The sequence below is a fragment of the Agelaius phoeniceus genome, chromosome 8 (genome assembly GCF_051311805.1).
Source record: "Agelaius phoeniceus isolate bAgePho1 chromosome 8, bAgePho1.hap1, whole genome shotgun sequence".
In the NCBI taxonomy this organism is placed as follows: Eukaryota; Metazoa; Chordata; class Aves; order Passeriformes; family Icteridae; genus Agelaius; species Agelaius phoeniceus.
The window spans coordinates 8,137,854-8,151,746 of NC_135272.1; the positions used below are offsets into that span (position 1 = coordinate 8,137,854).

Here is a 13,893-nt window from a genome sequence, read left to right on the forward strand (position 1 = left end):
CCTGGGAATGCTGCAGAGGAGTCTCTTTGTTCCCCACATCCTCAGAGCAGTGTGGCTGGCTATACCAGATGCTATTGCTGCTGGTTTGCCTACAGCTCTCTGGGCTCCTTTGGCCAGAAGGCAAAGGCCCCAAACCCCCAGACTGTTCTTATTTGGTGTTTTGCTCTTTCTGTACCAAACACCCTCCTTCAAGTCCTTTAATCAGAATGCACCCTTCTTGTGTCCCCTCTTGGTTCTTACTGAACACTCTGGCCTGTGCCTAATCCACTCTCAGTGCTTTGGCATTTTTTCCTTAGAAGACCTGGATCTTTCCAAACACTGGAAACTTCTGGCACTTGCATTCCAGGGAGGTTTGCAAAGGTGCAGCTGCCTTTGTTACTGATCCCTTCCTCACTGAGCTCTCCTGCTGTTTGTTGGGTTTCAGGATCTGCAGATGCAGCTGGTGGATCCTGAAGAAATTCCAGCCATGGAAAGGCTGACACAAGAAGTGCTGGTGCTTCGGGAGAAAGTGGCTGTAGCAGAGTCCCAAGGACAGGAGGCTGCTGGAAACAGAAGGCAGCAGGTAGTGTGCCAGTGGGGCAGGCTTGGATGTGCTTGTGCTTCTGCTGGCACTCAGGTATGAGGTTTTGTTTTCAGCCTTTAGATAGGCCAGGGTGTGCTTGTTCTTGGAAGCTGGCTGTGTGTGATTGTGGGAATACAGAGGAGAAGATCAGCTTTCTTTAGCACTTGTCCAAAGAGCAGAGGCTTTTGGGAGTCCAGGGATGACGTGAACCAACTTGAACACAAGCAAGAGAGGAAAGGGAATTCTCAGTTTGTCAGGGACAGTAGATAACCTCCTTTGGTTTCTGTCTCTGTTTAAGAGCTGCACCTTGTCTCTTCTCTCCAAGCAGTTGTTACTGATGCTGGAAGGGCTGGTGGCTGAGAGGAATCGGTTAAATGAGGCTCTCCAGGCAGAGAGGCAGCTCTATGGCAGCCTGGTGAAGTTTCACACACACCCAGACAGGTAAGTGAGGCTGCCTTGGCTCTGTGCTGCCCTGCTCTGCAGGCAAGTCTGAGAGTTCTCAGTTTTAGAGGGAGTCTAGGCAAAGGATCAGCCAAATGCCTCTTTGAGAGTCCAAGTTTTAGGCTGCCTTTTTCCCTTGAAGAGGCTGCAGTGGGCAGCTGTCATGGCTGCCTAAACTCCCCCCATTGCCATGAGATTTCCATCTCTGTTCCTTGGCTTATCTTTTCCCAGCTCAGTTTCCCACCCACACTTGGCCACCTTTCAGAGGCTGCTGTCAAATTCTCAGCCAACTGTTGGGTTGATAAGGATCCCTCTAGGTGCTTATCCAGGCAGTTGCCTGTCCCCTGATTTAATCCCCTGCCCTTCACAGGGCTGCAGCCTCTGGGATATTTGAGCTACCTGATAGCAAAAGGAGCACATAAGTGGAGTGCTTGGGAAAGTACTGCAGAACAGCTGCGACTCCGAGGCCCCTACCGCGGGCTGGGGCCTTTTTTGGGGGTGGCTGCGCTCTGGGGAGGTTGGAGGTGAGGCAGGAGGTGGCTGGGCCGCTGGCTCGGTGTCTGAGGGCGGGGCCGGTCTAACCCTCTTCCCTCCTGTGCCGCGCTCCGCTCAGCGCTGCGAGAGACCACGCCCTGCAGGTGGAGCTGGAAGGGGTCCACGAGCTGCGGGGACAGCTGGAAGAAGCTCTTGGAAGAAGCTTGGAGTGTTTGAGCAGGCTGGAGACACAGGGCGCCATAGGAGGTGGGGAACAGGAGCGTGTGAGAGTCCTCCCCCAGCATGCCTTCTGAGCACTGGCGCTCGCCCGCCTGCCACGGAAACGGTTCACTAACCTGTCTCACTGACTGAGCTTTGGTACTTGCTGTGGTACGATAGAACTGGGGCAGGGCTTCTTTTTTGTTTTATTTTTGAGCTGCTTTGGAAACGGCGATCAGTGCAATCCACCTGTGTCTCGTGTACGTTCCTGTCTTACCCACCCTGGTGGCCACTGATGTATTTGCACATTCAAATCATTCCATTTTAGTTATTCCCTCTATCTCCCTTCTTTTCCAACCACCATGGGCCAAATAAAGATTCCCTATCTCTGAAGGAAACACCAGATGTTTTCTATCATCTCCCAAGTGCATGAGTGTGAGTTTTTGTATTCCCTCACCATTTTTCTTACCCAGTGACACCCACCCCTTGGGTTGATGGTGGCTGGCCCAAAGGGAGACAGTGTATCTGGAAAAGTGTGTTCCAGAGACAGAATTCAAGACCTGGGGACACTTGCCTGGGCCTTTTACACAAGACTTGAGTGTAGAACCAGCAATTCAGTTTATGCTTAAACCAAATCCTACTCCAGTGTTAATGATTTTACTGACTGGCTTTTTTTCCTAATTGTAAGTTGTTTCAACGTAATTTGTGAGTGCCTTCATGGGAAAGTTTCCTCCTCTTTAGGACAGATGGTCTGGGGGGACTGAGACCTGTCCCTGCTCCCAGGGTCTGGGCTGGGTCTGCTCCCTTACTCGTAGGTGTACATATCCCTTAACATGCTCCATGTGTCCCTTGGGCCACGGACAGGACCCTGTTTCTGAGGTGTCTGTCCCCCTTGGCACCTCTGCATACCTTTTCCAGGCTCTCTTCCACCTTCTTTGGGAATGTGGGAGCTGGTGTGAAAGCTGAAAAACAGTAGCAACAACCCTGCAAGGATCAGGGCTTCCCATGCACAGTGGGCTGTGGATCTGCTGTCTTGTACTCACTTCTCAGAATGGCAGGAGCAAATTTTGCAGCTCTGAGCATCTGTTTGTGCTTGCTGGGGAGGCTGAGCTAGGGGCAGGCAGAGCAGAAGAGCTCTGTGGTGCTGGGCTGCACACCTGGACTGAGGCTGCTCTGCTGCATGGCTCCCTGCAACTGCTTCAGATGGCACCACCTGTGCCTTGTGCTGCCCTGGGGGCTTCTCCTCCCTGTGCCCCCGGGGCTGGGAGGCAGCAGAGCTCCCCTTGGCACCCAGCAGGGCAGCACTGCCCCTCTGGGTCAGCACTGAGCTGCACTGTGACTGGAGCAGTTCCCCTGTGGCTCGAAGGGACACAGCTGGGAGCTGCTGGGCAGCTCTGGACTTTGTTAGCTTTTCCTTTCTTTGTTTCATCTCATTCCCTTCTTCTCACTTCTCTGTGTAGCACCATCTTCTCTTCATCCTTTTGCTTCTCACTTTGTAGAAGCCTTTGTGTCCCTGTTCTTACCTTTCCATTTTCCCCCTGCCATCCTGGCGCTGATGCCCAGCTGGCCCCCTGGTCCCTTGGGTGCCATGGAGGCCAGGACCCAGCCCAGACTCATTGGCATGGCTGAGAGGAGTCTTGGCTGGTGCTCAGGCACCTCCCTTCTCCACCTGTGTCTGTTTTGCTGTAGATCTGTCCCTGCCTCTGTTAGCATCAGTGCCCCTTAGGGGCAGTGTTATCCTAGGCTCACGTGCCCCAGCTTTTCTGGCCTGTTCTTTAAGGCCCCCTCTTATCTCTGATAGTCCTGGCTGAGCATTCCCTGCCTGAGATCACCCTCTGTCAAACTGTGCAGTGCTTTGTGCTGTCTCGTAGCTCTTTGTGGAAGTCACTCTTTCCTCTCTGAACTTCCCTGAGGACCTTGCTTCTTGTCCCTTGTTCCCAGCAGTGTGAAGGCTCCTGTGCAGCCCCTGTACCTGACTGTCCTGTGCTCGTGGGCCCTGTACAATTTGCAAGCATGTAATTAATTCTCTGTGCCTTCAGGCTGGGCTGAAAGCCTGAGGAGTGTGTGGGAAAGCAGAGCTGTGGCTGCATCTCTTGTCTCCTGTGCTGGTGGTGGTGACAGAGCTGAGCAGCCTGGTGTGCTCCTGCTGTGATGGGGGCTCAAGCACGTGCTGAGCACCAGCCAGGGCACAGCTGCCCTGCGTGCACACATCTCTGCTCCTCAGCCAGCGCCCTCTTCTGCCCCTTGGTTTTAGTTGGGTTTGGGGTCCTTTTGCCTTGAGAATTGCGCTCCCTTTTACTCAGCCCCGGAGCACTGGGAGCCACGTGGAGCTGTGGGCAGTGGTGAGAAGTGGGATGCTGTGCCCTGGCACAAGGGCTGGTTCTCAGAGCAGCTGTGTGTCCCTGCTGTGGTCCCTCAGCCACGGTGACCCACCTTGAGAGCCTTGTGGCCCTCAGCCCCCAGCAAAGTCTGCGGCCGACGGTCTGACCCCTCACCCTTCCTGGCCCCCAGGCACTGCTGCCGCCCCGGCTGCTTCAGCCGCCGGCAGGTTCTGGTTCTGTCCCTGGGGCTCCGGGGCTGGGCTCTGGCTGTGCCGAGTGCCGCCTACAGGAGCTGCTGCTTCCCCGCGCTGCTGCTGCCGCCGAGCCATTCGCTCCCAGAACAGCATTTCACCTTTGTGTGGCACTGATGGCTGTCCCTGCTCCCTGGGACAGTGATGGCTGTCCCTGTTCCCTCGGACAGTGATGGCTGTCCCTGCTCCCTGGGCCACTGATGGCTGTCCCTGCCCTCTGGGACAGTGATGGCTGTCCTTGCTCCCCGGGGCAGTGGTGGCTGTCCTTGCTCTCTGGGGCAGTGGTGGCTGTCCTTGCTCCCCGGGGTAGTGATGGCTGTGCCTGCTCCCTGGGACACCGCTGCTTGCGTGGACAGGCCCCACCGTGCAGGTGGTGTCTGGCCAGGTTCAGCAGTGAGGTTCCCCACATTTTTGCAGCCTCATGGCACACAGGGGTCTCCTGAGTGTGTCCCCAGCTATGAGCACAGTGCAAATGCCTGCCCTGCTGCAAGGCACCTTCCTGGCTGCTCCTTGGCTATTCTTCCTGAGAGCCAGATGCATCCCTGCTGGCTTCCCCTTCAGCAGTGATGCTTGGCATCTCTCTGTGCTCCCCTGCTCTGTGTTCTGCCTTGCCTGGCAGCTCCAGAGTTGATGGATTTGGCCACAGGCAAAGAAGTTACCTCTCCTTTGGTGCACAGGCAGCTGTGGAACCTGGCCTTTCACAGCTCTAGGGGATAGTCTTGGGCCCTGTCTAAATGTCTCTCCCCCTGGGGAGAGGAGGGATTTGTGACTGTGTTGACAGGGGTCTTAGGATGAGGGAAGAGATGAGGATCTGACTCCATGTTTCAGAAGGCTTGATTTATTATTTTATAATATATATTATATTAAAACTATACTAAAAGAAAAGAACAAAGGATTTCATCAGAAGGCTGGCTAAGAATAGAAAAAGAAGGAATGATAACAAAGGCTTGTGGCTCGGACTCTCTGTCTGACCCAGCTCACTGTGATTGGCCATTAATTAGAAACAACCAAGATGGGCCATTCCCAGATGCACCTGTTGCATTCCACAGCAGCAGATAACCATTGTTTACATTTGTTCCTGAGGCCTCTCAGCTTCTCAGGAGGAAAAATCCTAAGGAAAGGCTTTTCCATAAAAGATGTCTGCGACAGGGATTGGGGATACAGCCACGTCCCAGCTGCCCAGACAAGGGGCTCGAGTCCTCATCCAGGGTTTGGCACCAAGGGGACGGGAGCAGAGCCGTGTGCAAGCAGAAGAGCATGACCCCAGCTCTGCCCAAGCTCTCCATGCACATGTAGGGACACAAGTGTCCCTTTAGCTCTGCAAAGCCAGCACAGGGCTTGCAGGGAGCCCCGGGCCATGTCTGACAGCACAGCACTGAGGGCAGGGTGGCTGCTCCCGAGCTGCCCCTGCCTGGGCGGGAGATGTGAGATGTGCACCCCAATCCTCCCAGCGGGGTGGGGCAGTCCAGCGGGGCTCCCTGCCCAAGCTTGTGCTGCTGCTGCTGCTGGCTGTGGCGTGTGGAGCGGCTGCAGGGTGGGTGGTGCGTGTTTCTGTCTGTCTGTCTGTCAGGGCAGCAAGCACAAGGCATGGATGGGGCAGGAGCCATTGCCGTGCTCCCATCCCCGGGTCTGTCCCCTCCCTCAGAGATGGGCCAGCACAGGGTGCAGTGTGCAGGGAGGGGGTGGCAGCACCCAGGGACAGCAGGGGAAGCTCGGTCCAGCCGGGAGTATCCCAGCAGCGGGTGTGTGTGAGAGCAGACACCGCCCTGGGGCTGCCCGCAGTGTCCGTGGGTACCAGCAGGAGGAGGGGACAGAGGCAGCGCTGCCAGTGCCGCTGCTCTGAGCGCCCCGTGTGCTGTGCTGTCCCCCAGGTCAGGCCGCAGGTACACACACCGATGGCAGCACCAACTTCACCGACAGCATGAAGGAGGAGGCGGCCCGTGGCTCGGCACCCCAGCAGGTGAGTCGGGGCAGCGCCACGCCGGGAGCGGGGGTGGCGGAGCTGGGCATTGGGCCAGCGCCAAACCGCGTCCCAGCCCTTGGGAAACGTCCCTGTCACCCTTTGTGCCTCTAGAGCAACCCCCGGGCCCGCAAGGAGAATGGGGGCACCGAAAGGAGCACAGCGCCCACCGTGCCCGAACGGGAGCTGCGGGCTGAGGAGGAGCTGCGAGAGCTGAAGGCGCAGCTGGAGGAAGCCGGCTTCTCCTCTGTCTCCCACATCAGGCAAGAGCTCTGGGGCTCTGGAGCCGGGGGTGGCAGTGGCCGGAGGGGACACCCTGCATCCCGGCCTCTGCCCGTCCTTTACCGTGCCTTGTGCCCCCAGGAAGGCGATGCTGAGCCTGTGCCTGGAAAACGCGGAGCTGAAGGAGCGGATGGGTGAAGCCACGTCGCTGCTGGAGAGCGGGGAGCAGGAGGAGCCGGGGCTGGGCAGCCCCCTGGCCCCCGAGCCCCGGCGGCTGCCGCGGAAGAGCCGCGGGTCCCTTGGGGAGCGCCCGGCCGGAGGCAGCGGGGATGGCCCAGGGCTCCCGGCAGAGAGGGGAGCTGTGCCCACCAAACGCCCGGCGCTGGAGACCCGAGCCCAGGGTGACATGCCCAAGAGACCCTGCCCTGGCAGCCCCGGTGGAGGGGACGGGAGCCATGTAAGTGCGCAGGGAACCGGGATGGAGATGAAAATGGAGATGGGGATGAGGGTGGAAATGCGGAGCTGACAGTCCATCTCCCCTCCGGCAGGTGGAGGGCTCGGTTCCCGGCGGGGGCTGGCCCGGGCTGGGCGCAGAGCTGCGCTCCCAGGTGGCACAGGGCCAAAGGCAGTGCCAGGAGCTGCAGGACAAGCTCGCTGCCTCGGAGGCCACGGTGCGGGCACAAGCTGAGCAGCTGGAGAAATACCACGTCCTGCTCCGTGAGTTAAAAGCCAGGGTGGGGTGGGGGCGTGTTCTCAGCCCCGTGCATGGGCTGTGCATGGGGCAGGGGTGGTGACTCCTGCCCGGGGGGCCCTGAGCTGATGGTGCTGCCCAACAGGTGAACCTCAGGCACAGCAGCTCAGCAAGCAAGTGCAGGTGGACTTCCAGGACCTGGGCTATGAGACCTGTGGGCGCAGTGAGACGGAGGCTGACCGTGATGAGACCACCAGCCCTGGTAAGGAGAGCCAGGGCTCCAGGGATCCCTGTGCTCTGCCCCCCTGGCACAGAGGAGTGACACACTGTGCCCTCTGCAGAGTGCGAGGAGCCAGATGTGTTCAGTGAGACCAGCCTGGGTGAGGAGCTGGGGTCCTCGTGCCAGCCAGGGATGTCCAGAGTGGGAAAAACTGCCCAGAAAACCATGGAGGATGTGGAGGCCCTGCACCAGCACATCCAGGACCTCAAGGCCCAGCTGCTCAATGCCAACAAGGTGATCCAGAGCCTGCAGCGCCGTGCCCGCTCCATCTCTGTCACCAGTGGCTACACCTCGGGTGCTGAGCGGCCCCTGGCGGCTCCCAAGGCCTCGGCGTCCCCAGCGCACAGCCTGACGGACGAGGACGAGGGCTGGCAGTCGGACGGGCACGGCACGCTGTGCCCACCCGCCCTGCGGGCACACCGCGACCTGCAGAGCCTGGTGCACCGCGTCACCCTGCTCGAGGCACAGCTGCCCGCGGCCAAGCACGGAGCCACCTTGCCCAAGGAGCTGCACTCTGCCACTTGGCCAGGGTATGGCCCTGGGGGCTGGGAGCAGATGGGGAGATACAGGGATTTCCAGGAGCTCCCCGAGGCTGGTGGCTCCCTGTTGCTTGGTTTCCCTGCAGGCAGGTTCCTGGGGTGTTTGTGTGGTAGGGCAGAGTCCCAGCCGTGGATGAGACACAGACTCCCTCCACGGTGTAGGAGTCTGAATTGTTGCTAGCATAGCCCAGGGTAGGGAAGCAAAAAGGACCTTTGCATAATATCCACAGATGTTTTATTCAGCTGCACAGTGAGATGTTCAGCTCCCAGCACCCACACCCAGAGCGTCTAGCTTTTTCTCTATGGGGGTCTGGGGGCTGACCCTGGTCTGGGGGCAGTACAAAGGTGGGGGCCAATCGGGGAATAGGGAAGGAGTGGCTCAGGAACATAAGGAACAGACACAGGAACAGGGGAAGGAGCCAATGGGGTCTAACAGCTTTTTGAGGGAAGCTTCTTGTGTCTCCCTAGACCAGGGACTGCCCCCCAGGGTCTCCACACCATGGCACTTCATCCCTGCTGTGTTCTCAGCGCGTCTGGCTGCCCTGTGAACACCCTGCTTGCCCATCTCTCCTAGGAAATACAACTCTCTGATCCAGGCCCAGGCTCGGGAGCTCTCCCACCTGCGGCAGGTGCTGCGGGAGGGCCGTGGGCTGAGCCGCAGCCTGGCCCAGCACCTGCGGGACGCCGTGCGCTCCTTCGAGGACCTCCTCCGGGGCACTGACATCGACTACTACCTGGGCCAGGGCTTCAGGGAGCAGCTGGCCCAGGGCAGGCACCTGGCTGAGAGGCTCAGCGACAAGCTGGGCATCAGTAAGCACCTCTAGGGGGGCAGTGGGGCTGGGTGTCATGGGCGTGTGATGGGTCAGGAAGGGATGCTTTGATGGGTGAAGAGCAGGAGGTGCTCTCACATTACTGTGTGCTGTGTGGGATACCCACTTTGGTTTGGGCTGTCTTGCTATGGCTCTGTGTGGGACCAGGCATCCCGGGGCATGGAGACACTGACTGGCTCTTCTCTGGCTTGCTTTCTCAGGAGATCGACAAGACGGGGAGGATAAAACCAGTCATGAGCTCCTGGCACAGAGGTACCTGTTCCCAAGGAAGGCTTTGTGGGATGTGTTGGCATGGGCACCCTGAGGTCTATCACTGCTCTTAGGGTGGGGGCCCAGGGTGCCCTCAGGGTCTTTGCCCCAGGTGGATGTCCTGGGGCTGCTCTGCTCTGGGGATGGCAAGCCCTGTGGGCACTCTGTATCTCTGAGCAGCCGTGCGTCACTAGTGGGACACGGCACATGGGGCATCATGTAGGAAAGGGCTGTGGGATGGAGCTCAGACCTGGTGATGGGCCATCTCCACAGGCTCAGCCGGGAGCTCCAGGAGAAGGAGAAGGTGATTGAGAGCCTGGAGGTGAAGCTGCAGGAGCGCTCTGAGTCCCCAGGTAGCAGCTGCCCACCCTCGGAGTCATCCCACTCTGCCAGCAGCTCATCCTTCACCTCTGAGGGGCTGGAGCCCTGCTCTGATGGGGATGCAGCCAGTGAGTACAGCCAGTGCCACGAGGAGCCCGCCCAACACACAGGTACCACCAGGGGCCACAACTGCAGCACCCCTGGACACAGGGACTTGGCTTCTCGGGCTGTGCCAGGGTCCCCAGAGCACCAGGGAGGAGGGTCTCTGCCAGGCTGAGCCAGAGCCATGTGACACCCCTCTCTCTCCATCTCTCTCCTGTCTCTAGGCCTTCACTTTGACTCCTTGTCCCAACCTGCTAGTGCCCCCCTGCCTGCCCTGGCCCCCGGGCTGTCCCCCTTCCTCCCTGCCGGGCCCCCTCCTGCTGCGGCCCCGCCACTCCTGGGCTGCTGTGGGAATTCTGTCTGCTCCCTGGCTGAGGCACAGCAGGAACTGCAGGTGCTCCGGAGGCAACTGGGAGAAAGTGAGCACACTGCCTCTTGGCTTGGGTTTGGTCCTGCCTGCCCTGCATGCTGTGCTGTGACACATCATCCCCACCCCTTCTGACCTGCATGTCCTGCCCTTGATCTCCTCCTTCTTCTCAGGGCTATGGCTTTGAGGTTGGGTCCCACTGCTCTGGCTGGGGGACAGTGGGAATGTGGCTTTCATGTAGAGAGGACCTGATGGGTTGGAGGGACCCATTCCAACACAGCATTAGCCCTAGGTGTAGACACTGGCATATTCCAGGTCTCCTAGGAAAAGGCTGATTTGGTAAGGTGTTGTGTAGGAATTGGGTGGAGACCCTCAACCTTGTGTCATGTAATCATCAAGTCCTGGGAGAGCCCCTGCTCCTCAGGGGGAATAGGTTTGGTTGGGACAGGAGGTCAGTGATGGGGACACTGGACTGCACTGTTGAGAAGAGCAACAAGGGGGGGAAAAGCAGATGAGGGAGTTCGTTGCCCCATTCTTCCTACCTGCTCATTGTCCTTCTCCTCCTCCCTGCTTTGTCCTGTGTGTGCAGGTGTGACACTGCCCATGGCACCAGCAAAGCCCACGGTGCCACTGGGCCCTTTTGGAGAGGGCAGCAAAGCCCCAGCATCGTTCTGCCGACACGGAGCCCTGCAGGGCCCAGCTGAGCTCCCCCATGGCCTCTGGGACGTGCCCCCGCCCGGCCAGCTGCTCTATGGGGCCCTGCCCCCGGGGTACCCCTGTGGGCAGAAGCTGACAGGTATGGTCCATGGTGGAGAGCACAGGGCAGCCCACCTGCCTGTGGGGTACTGGAAAGAGATCCAGCACCACAACAGCTGCGGGAGAGGGCTCTGCTGTGGAGAGGGGCAGGCCCAGCCTTTCCTGCCCTGAGCTGTGTCCCTGGCTGTGGCAGGGGCAGACCTGCTGGAGGAACACCTGGTGGAGATCCGCAACCTGCGCCAGCGCCTGGAGGAGTCCATCTGCACCAACGACCGGCTCCGGGAGCAGCTGGAGCGCCGCCTGGCCGGCAAGGGCAGCGGTACGGGCTGGGGCTGCGGGGCCAGGCCTCTGCACATCCCTCTGCTCACCCCCTGCACAGCAGGGCACTGGGACAGAGACTCAGCACTGCTCCCCTCCACAGGATTGCCCAGTGATGTCTATGCCCAGACACCGGAGCTGGGGCTGCAGCTCAGCAGGGAGAACCAGGCTCTGCACGAGGAAAACCGGACCCTGCGGCTCCAACGGGACCACCTCTCCCAAGGTAGGGCTGGGCCAGGGTTCTGGGGCTGAGCCCCGGAGGGCACTGGCTGAGTGGGGTGGTGGTGACACCTCCGTGCTCTCTGTCCCCAGAGCTGGCACGGGTGCAGGAGACACTTGTGGCTGCCTGCTCCCGGGCACGGGAGGCTGAGGCAGAGCTGGGCCAGTGGCGTGGGAAGCAGCGGAGGCTGGCAGAGGAGCTCTCCGAGTGCCAAGAGAGTGTCCGGCAGCTCCGGGACGAGCGGCGCTCTCTGCAGGAGGACAACAACAGGTAAGGTGTGGGGTACTGTGGCCCTGGGGCCACAGGACTGGGAGCGGTGGCTGGCACAGGACCCACATGTCACCTCTGCAGGCTGCAGCACTCGGTGACGCTCCTGCAGCAGCAGAGTGAGGAGCAGCGCCTGCTCCTGCAGACCCTGCGTGCGGAGCTGCATGTCTACGAGAGCCTCCCGGGCCCCTCTGCTGAGACACGAGCAGGTATGGGACCCATGCACGGCATCCCTGCCCAGCCCCTGCCCTTGGGGTGCCTGGCCCCTCTGCAACCCCTGGGTGGTCCCAGACACTTCTCCTAGGGCAGCAGGTTGCACACAGTGGCCCTGCTGGCAGGCAGAGAGGGAGGGCAGGACCCCAGCAGCCCCAGACACAGCGCCACATCTATCTGCAAGGGCTCAGATGTTTCTTGTTCCAGGCTGCTTCCCATCTCCTCCAGTGCGTGATGTTGGCACTAACTCAGCAGCTCCCCTCCTGTCCCCACTGCCCTCCGGCATGTCGGTGCTCCAGCGGATGGACGGTAGGTTCTGCTGAACTCGTGGCAGCACCCTTGCTGAGCAAGACTGGAGAGCTCAGAGCAGAGTCGAGTGCCTGGGATGGGACAGGGTGGGTCACCAGGGGAGCGGGCAGTGGTCCTCTCCTAACCCAGCTTGCTCCACAGAGCCACGCGGGGCAGACGTGCTGCTAAGGAAGAGCGAGGGACTGACGGGGGCTCACGTTGTCGGCCGCCTGGACACGTACCGAGCCCTGGAGCAGCACATCGTGGAGGGAAAGGCCTTGGCCCGGGAGCTGATGTGTCTCACACGCCCAGCACTCGGGCTGCCCAGCTGCCCGCTCCCGGCAAAGGAGGTAAAGCGTGGGCAGGACGGGGCAGGCAGCAGCTGGGGGCCAGACCCTCGGTGCACCTCAGTGCATTACGTGGCTCCCGAGCCCAGAAGCAGCCCCGAGGGCTGCAGGGGCAGCTGGAGGCAGGGAGCCTCCAGGCCAGGGAATGCTGCCGGCACTGCCCAGCTGTGCCGGGCTGAGCAAGGCCACTCCCCGGCTGCGGCGGGATGGGGGTGCCCCGGCAGCACCTGCTCCCGCACCCTTCTCCCGCAGGCCCTGGGATGGACGGGCACGGGGCAGGGGCATCTGTGGGGCAGCGCCAGCACCCTGCACGGCATCCTGGAGGAGTGCGTGTCCCTCCTCGCTGCCTTCTGGAGCACCTTGCTGCCCGTGAGCCCTGCCCAGCACCAGGGCAAGGTGAGCAGGGGCTGGGGGCCGGCGGGGCACTGGGGCCGGGTGCTCAGAGCTCATCCCCCGCCCCTGTCCCAGGAGCAGGTGCTCCAGGGCGAGATCGCGGCGCTGCGGGCCCGGCTCTCCGAGAGGGAGGATGCTCTGCAGAACACGGCCAGGCGGCTGCGCAGCACAGCCCAGCTCAAGGACAGCATGGAGCAGTTCATCGTAAGCCAGTGTACGTGCTCTGGTGGCACAGCCAAGCTGGCCTGCTCCCCACGTGCCCATGTGGTTCTGTGGCACAGGGACCTCACTGACCCCATCTCTCTCTCCTGCAGTGACCAGGACCCACAGTGTGCTGCGCAAGGCCAGGACAAACCTGGAGGTGAGTTTGCCCTGATGCCCTGGGGATGGACACAGGTGGCACACACCCCTGGTGGCTGTCCTGGAGTGCTGAGGGCTAGCTGGGTGACTGTGGGGGACACAGGGACACATTCTCCTCATCTGTCCTCAGCTAGCATCTCCCTGTCTCCAGGGCACAGTAGTGCTCTTCCTTATTGCCATGTGTTGTCTCTTGCCAGGTGAAGGCCCAGCAGGCCCTGCCTGTTGCGTGAGCCCATGCAGGGCAAGGAGCAATGGCCAGCATGGAAGAGCCCGCTGGCTGCTGAGCTGAGCCATGCCAGAGGGCTGGAGTGGACCCCATCCCTGCTGCTCTGAGGGCTGGGGTGAAAGGGGTCTGGGATGTCCAGAGCTACACAGTTAGTGGGTTTGGGCTGCTGTGGTGGTTGCATGCCCTCCACCAGCCTTTGCTTGGCATGGCAGCAGCAGCTGCTGGCTTGGCCTTTGTCTGGCCGATGCTTCAGCACTTGCTCCCTTCCACCCTCCGTGCTCAGAGTGGGGTGACACAGCCCCCCATGCTGAGCACACCTTGCCCTGGGACCTGGTCCCCTCTGTAACCCCGATGAGTCCCTGTCCCTGCTTGTGGATGTATGTATATGTATATAGACAGAGGTATTGGAAATGCGCTCTGGGGACTCGGCACATGTCGGGGCCCCAGCGCAGGAAGAAGATGTAAGAAATGCCATATTCTGTTCAGTGGCTGAAGAGTCCCCAATAAAGGTTTCCTTTGGGTTGTGGTGTTTCTGGCATGCCTGTCTGCAGCCGTGCTCCCCCTCCCCAAACCACCTGCAGCACAGGGTGCCAAAGGCCCCGGCTGTCCCCAGGGGGTGGCTCTGTGCCCTACCTTAACAACCCAAGGACAGCTCTGTGCTGCACTGGGTGCTCCC

At 60.5% G+C, this 13,893-nt stretch overlaps 1 protein-coding gene across 12 annotated transcripts in view; it reads left to right on the plus strand.

The window, feature by feature from the left end:
* PDE4DIP (phosphodiesterase 4D interacting protein) overlaps positions 1-13,755 on the plus strand; it is a 36,705-nt gene extending 22,950 nt beyond the window's left edge. For 4 of the 12 annotated variants that reach the window (XM_077181910.1, XM_077181919.1, XM_077181908.1 and 1 more), the window contains 23 exons: positions 425-562; positions 888-1,003; positions 1,617-1,744; positions 6,140-6,228; positions 6,343-6,491; positions 6,592-6,907; positions 6,999-7,167; positions 7,287-7,403; positions 7,483-7,951; positions 8,535-8,770; positions 8,991-9,042; positions 9,313-9,530; positions 9,687-9,881; positions 10,419-10,625; positions 10,779-10,904; positions 11,007-11,126; positions 11,216-11,393; positions 11,475-11,599; positions 11,811-11,912; positions 12,054-12,634; positions 12,707-12,845; positions 12,946-12,992; positions 13,189-13,755. In XM_077181910.1, the coding sequence (XP_077038025.1) occupies positions 425-562; positions 888-1,003; positions 1,617-1,744; positions 6,140-6,228; positions 6,343-6,491; positions 6,592-6,907; positions 6,999-7,167; positions 7,287-7,403; positions 7,483-7,951; positions 8,535-8,770; positions 8,991-9,042; positions 9,313-9,530; positions 9,687-9,881; positions 10,419-10,625; positions 10,779-10,904; positions 11,007-11,126; positions 11,216-11,393; positions 11,475-11,599; positions 11,811-11,912; positions 12,054-12,634; positions 12,707-12,845; positions 12,946-12,992; positions 13,189-13,221 (4,050 nt within the window). In that variant the 3' untranslated portion in view covers positions 13,222-13,755. The remainder of the gene's footprint in view (positions 1-424; positions 563-887; positions 1,004-1,616; positions 1,745-6,139; positions 6,229-6,342; positions 6,492-6,591; positions 6,908-6,998; positions 7,168-7,286; positions 7,404-7,482; positions 7,952-8,534; positions 8,771-8,990; positions 9,043-9,312; positions 9,531-9,686; positions 9,882-10,418; positions 10,626-10,778; positions 10,905-11,006; positions 11,127-11,215; positions 11,394-11,474; positions 11,600-11,810; positions 11,913-12,053; positions 12,635-12,706; positions 12,846-12,945; positions 12,993-13,188) is intronic. The other 8 variants (XM_077181917.1, XM_077181914.1, XM_077181916.1 and 5 more) reach the window with 7 other exon arrangements.
* The last annotated feature ends 138 nt before the right edge of the window (positions 13,756-13,893 follow it).